Source organism: Tripterygium wilfordii, chromosome 1 (genome assembly GCF_013401445.1).
Source record: "Tripterygium wilfordii isolate XIE 37 chromosome 1, ASM1340144v1, whole genome shotgun sequence".
In the NCBI taxonomy this organism is placed as follows: Eukaryota; Viridiplantae; Streptophyta; class Magnoliopsida; order Celastrales; family Celastraceae; genus Tripterygium; species Tripterygium wilfordii.
This window is the reverse complement of record NC_052232.1, coordinates 4,037,878-4,061,511: the sequence shown is the minus strand read 5'-3', so window position 1 is coordinate 4,061,511 and position 23,634 is coordinate 4,037,878. Positions and strand designations below refer to the sequence as shown.

Below are 23,634 nucleotides of genomic sequence, written 5' to 3'. Positions count from 1 at the left end.
ATCTAGTTATTATAGCTTCTATCAACAAATGTAATTCCCAAGATTTTGATTCAGGTTCTGTCTCTATTTCTGTCTCTCTGTTACGTAGGTCTGCTGAGTGAACCTAAATGGGGACATTTGAAAGATCTGCATGCTGCAATAAAGCTTTGTGAACCTGCTCTAGTAGCTGTTGATTCCCCTCATTATATGAAATTAGGCCCAAAGCAGGAGGTTCGTGATTACCTTGAAGTTTTCTGTTGTCCTGCATTGACTTAGCTATGAATTAGCATGTCTTCTTGGCTTGATTGATGTTTTCTGGACTGAAATTTCAAAGGATTTCAATTTCTTCCATTAGTTGGAGTTGCTTCAATTTGGAACCTCTAATGTGCTCAATTTAAGTGTTATTCTAGTAAGATTCATGCTAGAAAACTTTCCGGAAGAATTGTTCTGGATTTATTCTATGGTCTCAAATGCTGAGATTCAAAAGCGTCGTTGACCTTAAAACCAAAAAAAGTTATAATATTTCTGATTGTGAATCCCTTCGTTTCTCTTGTGCTTTTATGAAGACAGAACTCATCCGAAACCTTAAACCCAATATCCTGAATCTTGGACTATTATTAAAATGGGCACCGGGGAGTCTCAGTTACATCTGAAATATAGAGCTGATTACAGAACTACATTTCCCCAAAACCAAAGAGTATTAAACCAAGAACCAAATGACTTTTATAGTTACTTGAAAGCCCTCCCATTCTTCTCCAGCCAGATTTTCCAGGAGATTTCTAAGGGAATTTCTGTGGCAGCTTTTCCTTGTTTTCATGTGTTTTGAAAGGAAGGCCAGTCCTTCAGCTCTCTATCAAAAGAGTCAGCAATGACCCAGGTAATTCCCGAAATCCTAAGAGCAATGTTCCAGAATTTTCTTGCTCACTTGCTGTTAAGAAGTAAGTGATTGCTCTTTCCTCTTGTTTCTTTTATAAATAGTATCTATTTATAACTGTCATCCCTCATCATTGGGAAGTTTAAATTGTAAGAATTTGACTCCACGGCCTCACAAAGAAGCATTGTTTCTCTATATATCACAATCCAAAACATATTGCAAGTTTCGAACTCCCAACATTGCATTTCTTACAAAAGTGACATTCCAAGGTAAACAACTCCCGTGCACTAGACTCTTGTAGTAGATGGGGTTGGGAATATGCAGGATATTATGACATGAAAACAAGGTTATTGAATGAAAATTTGTTATTGGATGACCTTAACTTGCATTAATGTAGGGAGATTACTAATCAATTTCAATCAATCTAATTTCATACGTTGTAAAAAGTATAACTGGTTTGTTTTTATCTAGCATCTTACACCTGCTTTTATTTTGTTTGATATATATATTCCATATTGCAATAAGAATGTTATCAGTATCATCATTTAAGGTTGAGAAACTAAGCCTTTTCTTTGTGTGTTATTAATTATGATTTATACTTTTTTGTTTTACATAGAGTTTTCCTGCTGCTAGTTTGGTGTTCAGTTTGAAAGCTGACAATTTTATGCATACAGGCACATGTTTATGGTGTAGGTGTTCATTCTGAAGGTCTGAACTTAACTCATTGTGAAACTCAAAGCATCTGCTCTGCATTTCTTGCCAATATTGATGAACATAAGTCAGCTTCAGTGACATTTCTTGGTCAATCATATACAATACCACCATGGTCAGTGAGTATACTACCTGATTGCAGGAACACGGTATTCAACACTGCTAAGGTTCGCTTCTTACGCTTGTACCCAAAAGAAAGCTTTTGTTAGCAATTGGTCTACATTTGTCCATACCTTTTCCGTAATGATGCAACAAATACATAACTTTTGTTTCTCTTAGACTTGCTATTACCCCTCCAAAAAAGTTTTTAAAATGTTTGAATATATACTTACAAAGTTACAGTACAACCATTTAAACCATGTTCAGTTAAATTCATTCTTTTGTCCAAATAGATGGTCTGAGAAAGTTCAAATAGTGACCAATATTTCTTGTTCAGTTCGGAAGAGGGAAATTTATATTTTGATTTTTCGTTTTTATTTCCTCATTTTGGAATTTTATTGTGTGTTTAGAAATGTTGAATGGATGTTGCCTCTGTTGGTAATATAAGTTTCCTTTTTCACTTTCCTCATTTTGGGATTTTGTTTAGGGTTTAGGGATGTTGAATGGCCATTGCCTCTGTTGTTGGTTTTGTGGTCCCAGCATGTCCTCTTGGGTAAGAAACGACTTTCAGGATCAAACCTTGATCTTTCCTCTTCATCTTTCCTCTGTTTGAGCAGGTTGGGGTGCAAACTTCCATCAAGACAGTTGAGTTTGCTTTGCCTCTTCTTCCAAAAATTTCTGTTTTGCATCAAACTGTGGATCACAATAAAACTTCCCACTACTCGAAATCCTGGATGGCTTTAAGAGAGCCAATTGATATCTGGAGTGAGGACAACTTTACCGCCCAAGGCTTCTTGGAGCATTTGAATGTGACAAAGGACCGTTCTGATTATCTATGGCACTTCACCAGGTACGCTTTTCTTTGATCTTGGATAGAATCATATTATGGTACAACCATTACACGGCAAGAATACACATACATAAATAAATAAATAAATAAATAAATAAATAAATAAATATATATATATATATATATTGTCTATTGTCTCAATATTACAATAAAATCCAAACACAAAATCAAACCTAGACAGCACACAAACTGTAATCATATTATATTCATAAAAATAAGAAACTAAAATAACTGATCCTTTGTTTGGATTGGTACTTTTTAGATACCCAGTTGTTTGATTGTTCAAAAGAATATAAATACATATTCAGCATCAAAACCCTTACCCTAAAAACACTGCTCTTTCTTGTACATACTCTAAAAAGAGGCCCTCTCGCCAGTTGCCATCGAACACCCACAAACATCAAATTGTAAAGCCACTATCGCTTTACCTTTGTTCAACTCTATAAAATATAAATTAAACCTATATATCATCTAAACTCACAAAATTATTCCTAAACTAATAAAAAAATCCAATTAGAAAATAACTCACAACAAGAATAATATTATTCATAAACTCACCCTTTTATTTAGAAGATTATTTCCACTGTATCCCATCCTCATTAATAAGTAATATGGGGCTTTATGTGTATAGAGATCTTGTAGGAACAAATTCTTTTTGGCCACCTACTCCTTTCCTAACCAAACTCTCAGATCTTCCCACTTGTAAATTAACATATCAAATCTTGAGACTAGCTAGTTAGATTTTTTTTTTGGTGTGCCCGAAATTAGCTGAAGTTGCACTATTTTTATGGAACTATGCAAAGCTCATTCACTAAGTAATACATGGGATATACATCCTCAACCCATAACACAGATTACATATTCCATTTCCTTCTCTCTCGTAATTGCCCAATGCCAATAGGGTAATTCATGACTTTGCAATGCTTTGTAACCAATGAGTAATGATACAATGTATTTTTGTTGATTGTTGTTGGGTTGGGACATTTCACATCATTTATACATATTCTAACACCCCCTCACGTGTGGGCTAGGCAATCCAACGGCCCAATATGTGAACAACAAACGAGGTCCAACATTAAGGCTACTCTCATGAAGGCCCACACTTGGGGCAACAACAAATGGAAGTTTAAATTGTGGAGGCTAAGGTTTAAGACCTTCCGTTTCGATACCATGTTAATATTACTTACTTTGCCCTAAATCAAAAGTTAAGAATGACAAAGTATGTCACGCCCCTCTCCTAAAGTATACCGAAGTGTACCTATTCCCACAAGGACGTGACCAGCAGGGGACCCCATCCCCCGAACCAAGCCTTAATCCAATATGTAAACCTAATAAAGTATATAAAGTGAAAACAACTCCTGAAACATATAAGAAAACAGCCTCTCCAAAATACCATACATACACCCACCAAAACCATCGGAGTATCTATACAACAGCGGAAATAAGAAGACATAACTACCCAAGATCAAACTGAGTAAATACGTAATATATACAAAATACAGTATCAGAAGTCCTCACACTTGGCTAAAGAAATAGCCGAGACTACACACCAGCTCATGCGTCCCTCCGCTGACCATCGTCACCTAAATCCAACTCACCTGAAAGGGAAAACAAGAAGAGTGGTGAGCCAAGAAGCTCAGTAGGGCATAGAAAGGGAACTCCGATATCCAAAAATAAGAAATCAATGAATATGAAGCAGAATATGAAGTACAGTAAATATATAACCATCAGTAATCCAACCAAGTAACATGACAACCGATAAGGCTATACAACACCGTAACCACAAACATTGGTCTCCAACAATCCACAATCCATAATCTGTAATCCACCCCTCGACCCCCCCTAATCCCCCGTAGGGTGTCTCCCAGTCCAAGTCCACACCGAAACTGGATAAGGATCGGATATCCTGATAGCATAGCCTACACCAAATAGCGTCCCCTGTGATGTACTTCACCTCAGAAGGTCTACAGGTACGTACCTAGTTTATTGTATAATCCATCATAATCCAATATATTGGGCTCCTATACGGGCTCTACAGTCTACATCAACCACCTCCAATCACCTCACTCCTAAAAGCATACGAATAATGATAATCAACAAAGAATACGTATAAAACATACAAACATGTTGCATTTCCACCCTTGAAAACCGACAAAACCATAATATACTGCACGCGTCCCCGTTAAACCCCTGACTCCGAAAGTCAACTCACTCCGAATCTCAACCAGAATCACCGTCTACATCGAAAAACACGATATATGAAAATACAGTTAAAACACGTTCAGTCAACTATGGTAAACAGTCAAAGTCAACGGTCAACAGTGGTAAACCGGGTCAACCAGAGCCAAACAGTGTCAAACCAAGTCAAATGGGTCAAACCGGGTCATACCGGGTTAAATGAGTTAAACCGAGTCAAACCGGGTCAACTCGGCCCGACTCTGCCCATTCAACACCACTCTCGGCGATCCGGTCACCCAAACCTGTCAAATCTTACATCAAATTGAAGAGCTCGATGAGATGAACTCATAGGTACCTGAAGCAAGCCAAACCGTCGCCGGAATCGGCCGGATCGACCAAAGGAAGTTCACGGTGGCCGGAACTTCAATCCCAGATTTCTCCCAAACCGGAGCTCCGTTCGACGTGATTCAACTTGAGTGACACTTCTTTTGGTACCAACCTTGACCACCACCGTCGCAGGAATCACAAGATCACCGATGAACCCATGAACAAGAGAGAGAAACAAGAGAGAGAGAGAGAGAGAAACCCGTGTGAGAAAAAATTTTTATTTTTAATTATTTTAATTTTTCTTTTATACAATCTTTTACTTTCAAAAACACTCATCTTTCAAAAACACCCCTAACTAAAATGTTCCAAATAACTTCAAAAATTCATAATAAATCCAATTTAAATCAAATTTAGGTAATTCTTGCGCTAAAAATTTTCTTTTTAAATCCCCCATTTATTAAAAATATTTTCATAGTTTTATCTTGATTTAATTTTTATTCTCCCCAAATCCCGATTCACGATCACCGAGGTTTACTCCACCTCGATCAACGCGTCAAAGTACTATGAACAGTGTATAATCGAGTCAGGATATTACAAAGTAGCTAATCTTAACAGTTGTTAGTGGGGGGTCAAATTGCATATATGTCATGTGTGCAGCAATTAACAAGTGAAATTAACTAAGCAATTAACAAGTGAAACTAATTAAGCAATTAACAAGTGAAATTAAACAATCCAACAATCAATCAATTACCGAGTAATTAATTCAAGAGAGCAAACACTAGGGCACCTAATGTCACCACCACCTATCCAATTAAACTACATTGGTTCATTAATACATAATTCTCAATTCAATTGTTGACAATCGATTTCCCTTCCTATTCAATGCTCCATTCTTGGTTACACCGAAAGTGTTTTCAATATCAATCCTTGTTATTCATAACAATCGGATTCAAATATCAAAAACCCATTAAGTATAGTGGATAACCGTGTAGCGATTGCATAGCTCATTCATCTATATTTTTATGGTTCATGCAACCTATGTCATCTATGGTGAGTGCAACCCTAGGTATCACCTTGCGGTTTCAAACTAGGCAAAACATCATTCGAATGGTGATCGAACATTCAAAAACATTAAGAACATCCATAGATAATCAACAATTAAAGGGGATTAGTTCCTCATATCATCCAAATACAAAATCAAATCCAAAATAGCAGTCATAATTACAAGAAATAGAGAGATACAATAAAATCCCATAATTCCCAGCTCTCTTCCTTGCTGCAATGGCTGCCTCCAAAAGCTCTCTACATCCCTAGCCTCCAAGAATCTCTAAAAACTCAAAAACTACCCTTTTATACCTGCCCAAACCCATATGTCGTTTATATTACAACCTTTTGTCGTTTTGGGCTGGTCCCACTTGCGTTTGGGGTAGTTTTGGGAAGTTAAAAATCCAAAATCACGAATCTTGCTAGGGTATGATCAATCGGAAATTATCTCTGATCAATCAGTTTTCAAATCTGGTATCAAATCTTCAAAACAGCTTCAAGATTGTCCGATCGATTGAAATTGCTACTGTCTTTGAATTGTCTTGACACCTAAAATGTGCAAATATAGACTTTTTGAGCAATGTCAATCCTAGATTGACTCTTAATGATACAAAATTACATGCAAAATGGTGCATAATTATATATATATAATTAGCACATCAAACACCCCCACACTTAACCTTTGCTCGCCCTAAAGCAAATCAAGAATGAAGAAAAGGATTTTCTCATGAACACTCAATCACAACAAAACAATAAAGCTCTCCCATAATCTCAGGAGTGAATGCACTTCAAAAGCATATAAAGAATTGTCAATAGGAATTGTAGCTCAGATTATCCACTACAAATGACAAGTAGCTTCCGGATCATATATCAAATTCAAGTAGAAAGCATAAACACATCACCAAGCTCTTAGCCTTGACTTCAATTCTCACGGATGTTCAATCGAAAAATAAAATCGTATTGAAGTGGGCTAAATGTTTCTCCCATATGTGTGGGTGGAGTATTGTAACAAGAAAACAAAATCCTCCATTTTGTCAATGAAAGCTCAATAACAAATAATATGATCTCATGAAAGGATGTCACTAAACCAAGCAAAAGAATTACACCTCTTTTCACTTCTTATGTTCAAACCACATTGTTTTCAAAATCAAGTAGGACTTTCAAGGTTTGTAATGTAAGGTTAGGGCTTAAGGTAGGAGGAGAGAGTGATAGGAATTACAAAACAAATGGATAAATATCTTAGATAGCACTTTACCTCCAAACTCCCACTATCGCATTTTTCATCAAAGTCAATCTAAAGAATCAACAGACATTAGTCATATGGACTTCCTCAAGGTCCAAGAAAAATTCAGCACACACTATCCCAATATTTCTCATTCAAGATAAGTAATTATTCTCCACATAAATAGTAGTAGGAATAGTGGTTATGAACAAAAGGAAAGTGTTTGGCTTCAAAGAGGGTGCAATCGATTATATGTCCAAGGGTAGCTAGAGAGGCATTTAATCGGTTCAAAATGGCCTTACCATCGTCTATTGAAAAGCACCAGTGATTTTCCCACAAAAAGTTTTAAAAGGTGTAATATCATGTAAAGCATGCTTAGCAAGTGACCTAGATGAAGAAATAATGAGATCATGCAAAAGACTATAGGGAGCAAAACAAAAATTAGAGTTGATTTTATCCCTCAATGAGAAAAGAAAGGCTCAAAACTCACATGGGTCTAGTCTCTGCATTTCACTAAGTAATTGTAATGCAACTACTCAAAAAATTTCAATTTGATCCCTTGGCTACAAGTTTCTCTTGAAAAGCAACATCCAATCCGAGCCACAATTTCATCAACTCATCTTAAATGCAATGAACACATCACTAACAATCATCATAGAGGGGAAGCATTGTACTAAACAAGAAGAAGAAATAACTACAACTACAAAGATGTCCAATAATTCAAAAAGAAAATAAAGGACAAGGAAATAAGCAAGCTAAAAGTTTCCTTTCCCACCCCTACACTAGAATCGAACACTGTCCCCTGTGTTTCGGACAATAAATACAAAGTACGGAGGTAAGGAACAAAACAACCTGGGTGGCACTTAGAAAGAACTCCTAGATGGAAGAGCTGGTGGAGGAGGAGCAAGATCATGTGGTGGAGTTGCCGCTGAAGTGCTCTTGGAGGTGAACTGGCAAAGTAGTGAAAGCATCTCTCCTGGCTGTGCAAGAATGACAGTCAAAGCATCTCACGTCTCAAGTTGAAAGGCCTCAAAGCGCTCCTCAAGTGTGGGAACATGGGGAGGAGCTGCAGAAGAGGAAGGCACATTGAGAGCGGATTGCTTATTGTCGGGCTGTGCATCAGAAGTCTACGCGTCCGATAGAGGAACAAGAGGTAAGTGATCGATGCTCAAATGCCAGGCAGCCTCGTCTAGAGTGAGAACAGAGGCACAATCTCCAACTGGTGGTAACTAAATCCCTAAATGATGGAGGAATTTTTCTTGGTCTCTACAATTTTCTTCTCCTGATGGTAAACGTCACATACATTTTGGGGCCGTTTTCGTGTTGGGAACCGGTGACAAGGTAAATAATGTTGGTTGTGGAGATGGAGATGAAGACGACTTGGAAGATAATAATTCAGGCAGGCAACATGAAGGTAGAGTAACATTAGATGAGAAACCAGATTCTGTTGCTTCTCCATCCCTAAATAATTCAGGCAGGCAACATAAAGGCAAAATTTTTGATTTGGAAAGAAAAGTCCTGTCTTTTTGCCTGACCTAACATCCTTCTGACACTGCAAGAAAGCCCAAGTATAATAAACACCAACATCAAACCAACACTCCATGTAGATATAGAATAGGATCTCCAAAATCTTCTTCCTAGGCCACAAATTGAGTCGTACAATCTATCAACAATCCACATTTTAGGAGGAAGAGAGCCATGGGTGGTGACATTCTTATTCTTCTTGCGAACCTCACTGCCATGGACCAAAGTATGGGACATCTCTGTAGGAGTGGCAACTGGTGGTGGGCCCACAGGGAGATCTGCTGTATAAGAAGCTAGATAGTGGAGGCAAGCACAAATGTCCGCAGCAGTGAAGGTAAGCACCACTGCTCTAGCTTCCTCTAAACTCTTATGCACTGTAACTAAATAGCTAGGTGGGCCTTCCACGCCCTTCGCGAGGGGTACTGTACTCAGAGATCTATAGAAAGCTCGCACCATGCATGTGTGGCCATCGACCATAGGTGGATCCAAAAGAAAGGAAAGGCCAGCATGCTCGAAATAGTGGTGGGCCCGGCTATTCAAAGGTGTACGTAAAACTTTTTCATCAACAAAAAATGTTGAGGAATGTAGTGCAATTGCACAACAAAAGCTCTCAATCAAGCGAAAGGATCTGGGAAGCTTTACTATTCCATGCACTATCGGTACTACTTTGATTGAAAGAGCCTTATGTGATTTGGGCGCAAGAATAAATTTATTGCCCTTATCTATTGCTAAACACATAGGGTTGAATGAGATTAGTCCTACTACTATGTCTCTTATGATGGCGGATAGATATGTCAAGTATACTCGTGGTATTATCTTAACTTATCGAAGCTAAGATCAGCTCTTCAATATCATGATTATGGAACAACTCCTTTTCTTAAAAAAAAAATAAAGGGTTATTTTGAAGTACAAGAAATATTTCAGTGCCAATTAAGACATAAAAAACCGAGTACTTCCATCATAAATCAATGGAAAAACTGGTTAAAAGCTGGTCATTATCAATACGATTTCTCTCCGATAAGATGGTCTAGATTAGTACCACAAAAATGGCGAAATATTATTAATCAAGGATGTATAGCTGAAAAAAAAGATTTAAAAAAAAGCGATTCATATGAAAAAGACCGATTAATTCAGTACGAAAAAAAAAATAATTTTGAAGCGGAGTCATTACTAAATCAACAAAAGAATTTTAAAAAACACTAGATATCTATGAGGAAATCTTTCTGCGTGGAGGGCTCCTCGTGAGAAAGACCATAGAAAACCACAGAGTTGAAGATCATAGTAATAATAGCCGGCATGATTTCAAAATGATTGGCATTGACAGGAGGACGTTGGGTGCTAGATGGAGTCGCATCCAAAGTAGGCCTAGCGCATTCCTCAAGAGAACGAAGATCGGCTTGCCTAGGAGCGGCTCTCTCTACAATAGGAGGTCCATCAACCTCATTAGCTCCCTTACCTCCATTCAAGCCTTCAGCGGCGCCATTGCGCCCTTGTAAATTATCACCCATGCCTTCGACTAAATTATTAGCTTGCTCCAGTCTAAGTTGGCGGAGAGTTCTATGAATCTCCGGATCTAGAGTTGTCAAATCCAAGCTAAGAGTCCTCCTCAAACTCATAGAAGAAAAAAGAATGACCTAAAGAAGAAAACAAGAAAGTAAAATCCAAATTAGCACAATAGTTAACCTAAATCAATATAAATCAAAATTGCCTCAATCCCCGGCAACTGCGCCAAAAAAAAGTTTGTGCAAACTCGCAAGTAGACAAATTGCTCAAGTAATAAAAAGTGAATATAGAGTTATCATCCCACAGGAAATTTAACAATTAACAATGGACATTAACCAATCCAACAATCAATCAATTACCGAGTAATTAATTCAATAGAGCAAACACTATGGCACCTAATGTCACCGCCACCTATCAAATTAAACTACCTTGGTTCACTAATCCCTAATTCTCAATTCAATTGTTGACAACCGATTTCCCTTCCTATTCAATGCTCTATTCCTGGTTACACCGAAAGTGTTTTCAATACCAATCCCTGTTATTCCTAACAATTGGATTCAAATAGTGGATAATCGTGTAGCGATTGCATAGGTCATTCACCTATATTTCTATGGTTCAAGCAACCTATGTCATCTATGGTGAGTGCAACCCTAGGTATCTCCTTCCGGTCTCAACCTAGGCAAAACATCATTTGAATGGTGATCAAGCATTCAAAAGCATTAAGAACATCCATAGATAATCAACAATTAAAGAGGAAATCACGAACAATAAACCAAGTTCATTCAATATTCAAAGTGGGGACCAATTAGGACCCTAGCTAGAGGATTATTTTCTCATGTTATCCAAATACAAAATCAAATCCAAAATAGCAGTCATAATTACAAGAAATAGAGAGATACAAGAAAACCCTTGAATTCCCAGCTCTCTTCCTTGCTCCAATGGTTGCCTCCAAAAGCTCTCTTTAATCCTAGCCTCCAAGAATCTCTAAAACCCTCAAAAACTACCCTTTTATACCTCCCCATACCCATATGTCGTTTATATTACAACCTTTTGTCGTTTTGGGTTGGACCCACTTGAGTTTGAGGTAGTTTCGGGAAGTTAGAAATCCAAAATGGCAAATCTGGGCAGGGTCGAATGGAATTGACCTCCGATCGATCGGTTTTCAAATCTGGCATCAAATCTTCAAAACTGCTTCAGGAGGTCCGATCAATCGGTTTTGCAATCCAATCGGCTGGAAATTGCTAATGTCTTTGAATTGTCTTGATTTCGATCCTTTTCGCCGCCTTTTCTCCAATGTGTGTATCGACACCTAAAATGTGTAAATATCAACTTATGCAATATCAATCCTAGATTGACTCTAAACGAAACAAAATTACATGTAAAGGGTGCATAATTATATGTATATAATTATCACATCAATCTACCCCTGCACAAATCCGAATTCAATGTTAGACTGAAATAGAAATGACTGACTTGTAGGATATATAAATAAAAGAATTTCCTTAATAATGAGAGGGTAACACGATGCTAAGTGATTGGATGCGGATGTGCTAGTATGAATTCATTCCCTGCGCAGGGATGGATTGATAGAAAGATCTGTTGTATGGTATGCCTCACTAGAATGATTTTAGCAAGCAAATTCATTGAGAAAGGAATCCTTTGCTTCTTAAGCACTGAATCGTACAGAAAATGAAGGAAGGGAAGGAAGGAAAGACAGGACATTCTCATTAGGCACCACTCTTAAGTTAGGGAATTTACTTGGGTAAATGAAAAATTACTTGGATAGACGAGTTGCTATAGTAGGTGTTGAAAGGACTCCTAAAAATTTGAAACCAAGGAATCATATTCATATCGGAGGTGTCATGAAAACATTAGTTGATGAACTGTAGGCGGAAATGCAAAACTCCACCATGTCAGTAAAAGTGATGGGCGATTCTGATATGAAAACTGAGGTTAATTATGATGCTCCTGGAACTTACCATGCAAATCCTAGCCTGGTGGTATCATTTTGATTGTTGCTTTAATAGGGGTTATATGTTTCCTGCAAGATGGGCATCATAAATGCATATGCTCTAGCTTGAGGGGTGGTGTTGAGTTTCTTGCTGAGGTTAAAGTGCACGAATATTATGCTTATGTTGGAGCTCGATTTAGTTTCTGAATTGTGATGTTAAACATATTCACATGGGATCTAGGAAGCACTAGTACGTGCTTTACCCTTAAGCACCCGCACTGAGTGCGTTTTGAGTGCGGGTGCGCCACGGATGCAGCTGAGATAGTGCTGGGTGCGACAACAGCCGCACCCAATTTTTTTTATTACAAATTTTTATTTGGGATACGGATTTCATTATGCTGAGTACGCTTACAGAGAGAAAATAAAGGGTCCTTTGTCTTGGAACTTGGTCTTTCACCTTCTTTGTATTGGAACTTGAACTTTTTTAATTATACACGTTATCACCAAGTGTTTTTGCTATTGTGAGAAACTGAAAATCATGTGAGCCATTCAATGAATGACAACATAAGTGACCACTAAGTGACACATGTTTTCCACTTTCAGTTTTAACAATAAAAGTAATATTAAAAAATCCTTGTTAGACGTATTTTAGTTTGAAAGACCAAATGAAAATTAAATAAATTTATATTATTGTTCAATTTATGTATATATTTTATATAAATATATATAAAATAATTTTTATATAAGCCGTATCCAGCCGCACCCGTATCCTAGATTTTGGAAGAAATGATGAATCCTCATATCTCGTATCCCGTATCCCGTATCTCCGCACCCGTATCGGTGCTTCCTAGCATGGGATGATTCATATGGGCCCCTTTTTTATTATGTTCTCTCTCCAGCACTTTTATCAGCTATAGTAAAAAATGAAAAAAAAAATGGAAGTAATCTAAAAGACTACAGCCCTTTTCGTGGATAAACTTTTTAAAACTAAAGTAATAACTTCTCAAGTCATTGACTCTAGTTTGATTTTAATATAGAGACTAAGTGAACATACATTTTAGACCCACTATTCTATAACTAACAGTGTGTGGGGAGCATTTTTATGATTATAATTTCTGTTAATGGTAAATACGTAAATAAAAGTGGGTACTTTTGAATTATGCTGATGAACTTTCGGTTTTTGCGGTAAATCACTTCAAATTCTCTTTTGTTAAACATAAAATAACTAATGATTATTTGTGGTCTGTAATGTGTGTTTAATCTTTATGTGTGGACTGTAGGATATACGTTTCTGATGAAGACATCTTATATTGGGAGGAAAACAAAATTAGTCCTGCAGTTACCATTGACAGCATGCGCGATGTACTCTATGTGTTTATTAATGGCCAGCTTGCTGGTAATTCTGCCTGGATTCCTTTTTCATATGCAAGTCTGCTTCTACATTTTGACACTTTGGTTTCTACTTTTTCCCATATAAAGTATGTCTTTTCCTTTTTTATTTTTTTTCTCCACCAAGGGTTTTTGAACTTCTACATAATAAACTAGGTATTTTTGCACATTTAATATTTTAATTCATTTTTCGTAAGAAAGCCCAAATATCCTAATTTTTGAGACCATAAGGGAACATTGAGAAGAGCCGGTCTCATCTTTGTCTATTATTTGAGGTCATGTACTGTAGATCATTCATCCTTTGAGATGGGCCTGGTTCTCTGTCTTCTTTTTGTCAGAAAATTTTAATATGAAGCATTGCTTTAGTTAGATAATTTATGGTCTTATTTTTAGCTGAACTTTTGGACTTGCGAAACAGAATTGTATATGCATTAAGTGGAAATATGGTAAAGCTAAAAGCATATGATAACAACAAATCCAATGGATTAATAAGCTTGACAATTACACTAAATCCATACTGTTACGGGTGGGGTGGGAAACAAAACCAAAAGGGAATATTTCAATTTTTTTTCCTTTGTAAAAATTATACTGAGCCGTCTCTGCATAAGGAAACCAAAAAGTGATTATCGTCCACACTATGCTATTGCTAGAGTTAGGATTAACCCTCACCAAATTATTTACATATTTTTTAACTGCTAACCTAATTATGAGGCGAATACAACGCAAAACTCTCCTAGACATAGGCTGTCTAAGTTTGGATCTTAACCTATAGACGTCTTTGACCAACTCTACTACCTTACCTCTTTCATGGCTTCCTCAATTTTTTTGCGGCGTCAACTGATCAAATCACTCCTCTATCTTTTTTATGGATCTTATTCCACACCCAAATTATCTTTGACAATTTTTTTTTTTTAATCAGGTCATTGGTGGAAATGCTATGTTATTAAGAATATGCATTAGTTTCTCATGATTTATTTGCACTGACTTCATATGTCTTTGCTATTCTGCTACACTGAAATTTTAAGTTCAAGTTGTGTTCTTCATATCCAAAACTACATTCTAAAGCATAGGCTGCCCCGTTTAATGAGGCTCGTCCTGCATGGTGGTATGTCATTTAAACCAGTTGGTGCAGTTTGAAATGATACCAAGCAACCAATGGATAAACTTTTAACGCCACCTATGATTTAGACAAAAGTTTTCTTTTAGCTGTTCTACTAGATCTCATTAGTCATTACTTGCATTTAATTTGTTCATGGTTGTTGTATGATATCATGTATCATGGCACATATCAATATCTTAATTTTTATGTATCATCTCATGTACTTTTAGGAAAAGCATACATTATGCAACAATTGTGGTAGTGCCATCATTAGATCAATTCCTTTTTCTGCTATTGGCAAAAGAACAAAAAATGAGACAATTATTGAAGAATATCCATTCTAAGTAACATCCTTGGTTATTGAAAAATGAATATCCATCATATATGATCCTGACATACGCAAAAATAAATTGAGTGGTCTTGCCAATGCAATGGAAGAATTCTTGCTCCAACTCCATTCTAAACTTCTGTGATGGTCATCAATAAGATGGATCTTATTACTGACTCCATATGCATTTATCAAGGAATTCTTAAAAAGTTGATTGTGATAATTGTCTGGGGAGTAAATCATTTACTTGATTTACTTGTCTCATTTGGTAATTTTCCTTTGCATGGACATTCATCTATGTGCAACAGTAGTTTGTATTACTTTCTGATGTCGAAGACTTTTTTTCCTTTTAGATACTGATAGTTTGTACCATGTTTCCTGTATCTATTATTTTAGTATATTGATAGCATCTATAATCTCCTCTAACGTTTTTGTGTATATGGGAAGCGAAGGCAGTGTGGTTGGTCACTGGGTCAAGGTTACTCTGCCTATTAAGTTTTCACTTGGGCTCAATGACTTGGTGTTATTGTCTGAGACGGTTGGTTTGCAGGTAAATTTTGTATATATTCATTTCAGTGTTTGAATATATGTTTAGAGAAGATAGTGTAATTAATTATCTTGACAATTTCATGTAACTTGTAGTGGCCTCGTTTAATGTGGTAGGTGAGGTGGCATAAACATTGCATGAGAGCAGGGGTTGTGAGAAAAAAAGAACTAATACAGATGTGGTAACAAGCTTGCATCTATAAAGTATATTGAACTTATTAAATTTAAAAGGAATCTTCTGTGTTGTATTTCTTACTAATTAGTTGTAGATCTTTCAAATATCTTCCGATCCTCAATTTAAACTCACTGTTTAGCTGCATTGTTATCTGTAAGAATATATGAGGGTAGTTTAGTCATTGTGCATACATTTAGAATACACTAGACAGTATTTAGGGTTGTATATATGTTGTATTGATGAATGAATGAAATACGATATTCTTGCTACTGCCTCCTTCGTAACATGGTATCGGAGTCGGGGCGGCTCACAGGTCAACCACGGTGATTGGTTGTGGTTGTGGTTGTGGTTGTGGTTGTGGTTGTGGTTGTGGTTGTGGTTGTTGGTGCGAATCGGTGCAAATTTGGGTTTCTGGTGTCGCGAGTTTCTATCACGAGTGTCTTCGAATCTGTTCCTGGTGTCGCGAGCTTCTTTCCTGGTCTGCTATTGTGCTTTCACGATTGTGTGGTGAAGGTTCTGGTATGGTTTTTTCCTTCTCTGGAGGTGTCTGATTTTCTAGTTTCTGGTTAGCAATTCTGTCTTCTTGTTTTCTATGGAGCTACAACTGTCTCTGTTTTAGACAGATTGTTGTATGAGCCTTCCTGTTTGTTAGCTGGGGAGTATTTTTCAGTACTGGTAGTGGAGATTATTGTGCTGTGTTCACGGGTTTGCTTGTTTCTGTGTGAATTATGGCCGAGTCTAGTGAAAAGAAGGTTGTTACAGAAATCATCCTAACTTCGTATCGAATAACAAATAGAAAATTAAATGGCACAAACTATGGTCACTGGAAACGAGTCATTAGGAGATATCTCTCGGGTTTTGATATGGAGAAACATTTGACTGAGGATGCACCAACTGAGCAGAAGGCCAAGGCACAGTAGTAGAAGGAAGATGATAAACTTTTCACTTTAATTCAGAATACCATGGAAAATTCTGTAGATGATATGATTGGGCATTGTGATAGTGTCAAGGGGATGTGGCAATATTTAGAATTGTTGTATTCTAGTAAGCAAAATCTATTTCATGTTCATGAACTCCTATCTGGGGTATATCGTGCAGACCAGAAGGGACGACCTTTAATTGAATATTACAGACTTCAAAACATAATTTGAAGAGATGAGGACTCTATACCCTATTACGGCTGATGTGAAGAAAATGCAGGCACAACAGGAAGAGGTAGTTGTTCAGTGCTTTCTAGCTGGGTTAGAGTCACAGTATGAGATTGCTCGTACTCAATTACTTACTGATTCAGAGCTACCTTCCCTAGCTGAAGCATTCTCTCGATTGCGCAAAGTTTGTAAGGATTCGGATAAAGATACCTCTGGAGTATCTACTGTTTCTGGTGGTACCTCGGCTCTATTGGGATGGACACCACCAATTGGTGGTAATAGGGGTGGTCGTAGTGGTGGTCGAGGAGTTCGTGGTGGTGGTCATGATAATGGAGGACGTGGAGGTCCAAGGATATGTTATCATTGTGGAGAGCAGGGTCATTTGAAAAATAATCGTTGGAAATTGAATGGTAAACCATCTGCCTCACCGCGGTTTGCCAATGCTGCCACTCAGGAGGGTCTTTTGCCTACTCCTACCGGAACTGTATCTCCTTCTCTAGTATCTAAACCTGATGGCCACATTCTGATTTCAGCTGATGAATATGCTCAGTTTACTCAATTTCAAGCTACCCCGTCTGCTGCCACTCTTGTTCAGTCAGGTAATCCAACTGCATGTCTTCCTTCGTCCTTCGGTGATTGGGTCATCGACTCCGGAGCCACCAATCACATGACTAGCAATACAGGTATCCTTTCTTCATTTCAGTCATCTCCCACTCTACCAAATGTCACTCTAGCCGATGGTTCTAATGTTCCTGTGCTTGGTAGTGGTATAGCCACACCCACTTCCACTTTATCTCTCTCCTCTGTTTTGTGCTTACCTCATTCCCGTTTAACCTATTATCTGTTAGTCGAATCACTAATGCATTGCATTGTTCTGTTCACTTCTTTCCTGATTATTGTCTGTTTCAGGATCTGGTGACGAAGAAGGTTATTGGTAGAGGTCGCTTGTCCAATTGTCTGTACGTTCTTGCAGCTGAGTCTTCACCGGTGCCACGGCCAGTTGCTTCTACTAGTGCTAACTCATTTTATCAGTTGCATTGTCGGTTTGGTCATCCTTCATTAAATGTTTTAAAGCGTCTTTGTCCGTCCTTAGGTTTAGCGTCTCAGTTAGAGTGTGAGGCATGTCAATTTGCCAAACACCATCGAGTGTCTTACCTTCCTCGAGTTCATAAACGGGTTGCGTCCCCCTTTGAGTTGATTCATTCAGATATTTGGGGTCCTTGTCCTATTGTGTCTCAGTCTGGATTTCGTTATTTTGTTACCTTTGTTGATGATTTTACCCGAGTGACTTGGTTATATTTAATGAAAAATCGTTCTGAGTTATATTCTATATTTTGTGCTTTTCATGCTGAAGTTAAAACTCAAAATAATGCTTCTCTTCGGATTCTACGTAGTGACAATGCCAAAGAGTATTTCTCTAGCTCTCTTTCTTCTTATTTTGTTCACAATGGCATTGTTCATCAGTCATCTTGTGTTGTCACCCCACAACAAAATGGGGTGGTTGAAAGGAAGAATCGTCATTTGATGGAAGTTGCCAGGGCTTTATTATTTCATATGAAAGTGTTTAAGGTATTTTGGGCTGATGTTGTTCATACTGCATGTTATTTGATCAACCGTATGCCCTCTTCGATTCTTGATGGTCGTATTCTATATTCGGTTCTGTTTCCCTCTCAGCCTCTTTTCTGTCTTCCACCACGTATATTTGGTTGTGTGTGTTTTGTGCAGGATGTTCGACCTAAGGTTACTAAACTTGACCCGCGGTCTCTCAAATGTGTCTTTTTGGGATACTCTCGTCACCAAAAAGGGTATCGTTGTTTCTCTCCTGATCTCGGTCGATACTTGATCTCTGCTGATGTTACATTCTTTGAATCTACTCCTTTTGTTAGTAGTTCCTCTGCATCTCTTTTTGATCTAGTAGATGAGTTTCTTGTCTACCGTATGTCTGAACCTAATTCTTCTCTTGAGTCTTCTTGTCCGCCCATCACTCAAACATATTCTCGACATAGCTAGCACTATCCTGCGGCACCTCCAGTGGCTTCTTCTGTGGCACCTACTACAGACCAAGACACTTAGTCTCTACCTGCCTCTTCCTCTCTAGATCCGAGTCCTCTCACTCCTGATGCTAGTCTTGATTTACCTATTGCTCTTCGTAAAGGTAAACGTTCTTGTACCTATCCTATCTCTTCATTTGTTTCTTATAAAGGTCTATCTCTCGTCTCCCGGTCTACTATTTCTTCTCTCGATTCGGTTACTGTTCCTAAATCTATTTCAGAGGCTCTCTCATTCTGGGTGGCGGCAGGCAATGGAAGATGAGATGTTTGCTCTTAAGGAGAATGGTACTTGGAATCTTGTTTCCCTCCCCATTGGAGAACATGTTATTGGTTGTAAGTGGGTTTTCACTGTTAAAGTGAACCCCGATGGTTCTGTGGCTCGGTTAGTGGCAAAGGGCTATGCTCAGACATATGGTGTTGATTATTTGGAGACATTTTCTCCTGTTGCCAAGATTGCTTCTATTCGGTTATTTATTTCACTTGCAACCACCTATCACTGGCCTTTACATCAGTTGGATGTTAAGAATGCTTTTTTGCATGGTGATTTGGTCGAAGAGGTCTACATGGAGCAACCACCTGGGTTTGTTGCTCAGGGGGAGTCTGGGAAAGTATGTTTTCTTCAAAAATCTTTATATGGGTTGAAACAGTCTCCTCACGCTTGGTTTGGTAGATTTAGTGAAGTGGTTATTGAGTTTGGGTTGTCCCGGAGTGCTCTCGATCATTCTGTTTTCTATAGACAATCTGAGTCAGGTTGTATACTTTTGGTGGTCTACGTTGATGGTATCGTGATTACTGGGAGTGATAGTATGGGTATTACTACTCTCAAGTCCTTTCTTCACACCAAATTTCAAACAAAGGATCTTAGGCCTCTCAGATATTTCTTGGGTATTGAAGTGTCACGTAGTAAGCAAGGTGTTTTTCTATCTCAGAGAAAATATGTACTGGATATACTTAATGAAACAGGTTTGACTGATGCTAAACCATGCGAGGCACCTATGGTGCCTAATGTGAAACTGGTTGCTGAAGATGGTGTTCTACTTGTTGATCCAAAACAGTATAGGCGATTGGTTGGGAAACTTAATTACCTTACAGTGACACGGCCAGACATTGCTTTCCTAGTAAGTGTGGTTAGTCAGTTATGTCATCTCCTCGGACGTCTCACTGGGATGCCGTTATTCACATTTTGAAGTACCTTAAGGGTGCTCCAGGCCGTGGTATGTATATAAGGATCATGGTCACGTTAGAGTGGAAGGAACAAGTCGTGGTGTTGTTTATAAAGATCACAATAACATTGGAGTGGAAGGATTTTCTGATGCTGATTGGGCAGGATGTCCTATAGACAAACGGTCTACTACAGGTTATTGTGTCTTTGTTGGTGGAAATTTGATATCCTAGAAAAGTAAGAAGCAAAGTGTGGTTGCAAAATCGAGTGCAGAGTCTGAGTATAGAGCCATGGCTTAGTCTATTTGTGAACTTAAGTGGGTTCGTCACTTACTTGAAGAGATTGGTATGAAGGACTCAACTCCTATGCAATTGTGGTGTGATAATCAAGCAGCTATTCATATTGCTTCTAATTCAGTGTTTCATGAACGAACAAAACATATCGAGGTTGATTGTCATTTCATTCGAGAGACTCCAACAAGGAATGATTTGTCTTAAACATGTCAAAACCGGAGATCAAATAGCCGATGTATTTACTAAAGCTTTACCAAGGAGTCGGATAACTAATATTTGTAACAAGTTGGGCATGATTGACATCTATGCTCCAACTTGAGGGGGAGTGTTAGAATATATGAGGGTAGTTTAGTCATTGTGCATACATTTAGAATACACTAGACAGTATTTAGGGTTGTATATATGTTGTATTGATGAATGAATGAAATACGATATTCTTGCTACTGCCTCCTTCGTAACACCCACTACAATACAACCCCACACAAAAAGGAAAAAGAAAAGAAGAAAAAAGAAAAGGGCATCAGTGCTTCAATGCCTTCTTTGCATTTTTTTAAATATTTCAACAGAAGTGTTGGGAGCTCTGTGAAACACTGGTCTGCACTCCGTAAAAATTTGGTCAGCAAACAAGTGACCCTGCCCCTTTCAACTGGGAAACACAATTAACTGATTAAGTGGCCACCTACCTGGATTGTGTATGTCAGGTCAGGGGCTTACAAATATCTGCTTCAAATGGAAGCTAACTGATGGATGGGAAGACCTAAAGAAAATCCAATATTTTTTAATTAATGCTCTTTGTGAGATTGTGGGTACATGTATAATAGAGGATAGAAAGCTGACTTCAATTGAGGTTGTGGGGAGGACTGCAAAAACAGTATCTGTTTGATCTAAAGGCTGAGATTTCAGAGTGAAGAACGAAATGCTTACGATAAGGAAGAGGTTCCAAGTTGCTCATGAGCAAAAGTGTAGGGAGCACTCTATAATAACACTATTGGTTTGATCTAGTTTTTACTCTAGACCAGTACTTCCATAGATTTGGGCTGCCTTTGCATTTTTTTTCCGCTGCTCCCTGTCCTGTGAAATGAACAAAGAAAGAAATAAAAGATGTGTTACCTAGAAGACATCATACGTTCTTCGCTGTAATGCTTGTGTGCTTTTTCTTCTTTCAAATCTTCAGTAAGTCTTTCTTTTGTGATAAATATGTTTTATCTCTTTCTGTGCTACTTATCTATTCAAAAGGGATGTTTGTAATGCTTGTTCATAATGCAAATTGATGTTCAAATTGATTGTACAGAACTATGGTGCTTTCTTGGAGAAGGATGGGGCTGGGTTTAGAGGAAAAGCTAAGCTTACTGGATTCAGAGATGGGGATGTCGACCTTTCCAAGTTATCATGGACCTACCAGGTATGTATTTTTGTAATATCAGCTGGTATTTGAGTTTGAGCTGTCTTGTTCATTAGATCTCTTAGGGTATTTCATAGACATGCCATTTATTTTACTACTTCTGCTTCTGTTTGATAAGTACTTGGGCTTCTAGTAAGAGAATCAAGGTACCACAATTTGGACTAATTTGACTAAGAAAAATAGCATGATGACCAACAATGAAACAAGTGAGGCATAAATAGGCCTTGTTACTAAACTCATATTTAATTACTGAGAAATTCTCACATAAGGGTCTAATATAAGGGTGTAAAATAAGGGTCTATGTTTACACCATTGATTTGAAACATGTGGGACCCAAAACAGTGGACCCCACTTGTCATCTCATTCATCCACACCATTAAAACGTAACCCTTATTTTACACCCTTACATTAGACCCTTATGTGAGAATTCCTCTGTAATTACTAGGATTTTTTAACTAAACTGGATATATCAAAGCACCCTTGATGAAAAGTAGGAAAAATCCAAATAAAATAGGACTAGAAAGCATTAACAATAAGTGGAAAAAACAAGTTAATACTAATTACAGAATACTCCATTAGTTTCCAAGTAGAATTGCATGACTTTATACAATGATATAAGTTTCTTTAGCCCTGAAGCTAAGTTCTTAACCATTCATTGTATGCATAGGATAGTTATAAATCAATGCTGACAAAATTGAAATTTCTATTTAATATTCCCCGTAAGTGGCAAGCGCAATAGTTTTTAGAGAAGAATTGAGGAAAATTGTATTGTATATTACAAATGTGTACAATATATACTACAATGAGAACCGTAATTAGGGAGACTGAATCAATCAGATCAACCCAATTCTAGGAAACTAAATCAAAGGAAATATTTACAAGGCTTAATTACAGGAAACGTATTATTCTCCTAATTCCAACATTTAGCAATGAAAAATGTGAATTTAAATATGATTGTTCTGGTCCATCTATTCTTGTTTTTTCTCATGTATTATATAATTGACCTGGCTAATTCCTTCTTTTGAAACTCACCCTTTAAAATAATTTTCTTTATCACATGTTATAAAAATAGGAAGCTATGATAGGTTGTTTCTATTTTTGGTTTCAGGTGGGACTTCAGGGAGAGATCCAGAAAATATATTCCATTGAGGAAACTGAAAAGGCGGGATGGAATGATTTGAAACTTGATGCTGTCTCATCCACATTTACCTGGTACAAGGTAATTTCATTTCTTAAAATTTAAAGCTACAAAACCATGTGGAACACATTTTTCTCATGGAAGACATGGTATGCCAAGTAACAACGAAAACATGTTAATCAGATTTGGTTAGACTAAGTTGTCTTATGTGAGACAAAAAGGAACACATTTACATGAACACGAGAAACAGAAAAGAACTTCAAAACAACAGACCAGAAAAGCACTAGAATAAGACACCGCATAATTTGAAAAACATGATAAAATTCGTTGGATTTTTAAGTAACAAATTGGGTTATGCATGCCTCCATGTGGGGACTGTTTTGGCAAGATGCTTCGCTGTCAATGTTTATCAACGTCCCTGGGTGAACCAATATGCCTACATTTCAGAATAGTGCACAGGGAGTGGTACAGTCCCTGTGGTAGAATCGAGCGATTTTACGATCAAACTAGCTATTTTGACTACCTTGGTGGTACTTCTGAGGGATTTCAACACGTCATCTGACATCATTAGAGGCTGATTGTGAGAGCAGGGAGAATTTTAATGATACATTTCAGTTTGCCACTGCAATGATTGGAGGTGG

At 37.6% G+C, this 23,634-nt stretch overlaps 2 protein-coding genes across 3 annotated transcripts in view; both read left to right on the top strand.

Annotated features, from left to right (window-relative positions):
• LOC120000064 (beta-galactosidase 9) overlaps positions 1 to 23,634 on the top strand; it is a 38,266-nt gene that overhangs the window by 12,249 nt on the left and 2,383 nt on the right. For both annotated transcript variants that reach the window (XM_038847934.1, XM_038847940.1), the window contains exons 10-16: positions 89 to 210; positions 1,528 to 1,731; positions 2,281 to 2,513; positions 13,543 to 13,658; positions 15,531 to 15,628; positions 21,745 to 21,855; positions 22,964 to 23,074. In XM_038847934.1, the coding sequence (XP_038703862.1) occupies positions 89 to 210; positions 1,528 to 1,731; positions 2,281 to 2,513; positions 13,543 to 13,658; positions 15,531 to 15,628; positions 21,745 to 21,855; positions 22,964 to 23,074 (995 nt within the window). The remainder of the gene's footprint in view (positions 1 to 88; positions 211 to 1,527; positions 1,732 to 2,280; positions 2,514 to 13,542; positions 13,659 to 15,530; positions 15,629 to 21,744; positions 21,856 to 22,963; positions 23,075 to 23,634) is intronic.
• Positions 16,274 to 18,226, top strand: LOC120000076. Its single transcript, XM_038847952.1, has 2 exons — positions 16,274 to 17,630; positions 17,857 to 18,226. Exons 1-2 carry the CDS (start codon positions 16,955 to 16,957, stop codon positions 17,883 to 17,885), a joined length of 705 nt encoding a protein of 234 aa, XP_038703880.1. The 5' UTR covers positions 16,274 to 16,954; the 3' UTR covers positions 17,886 to 18,226.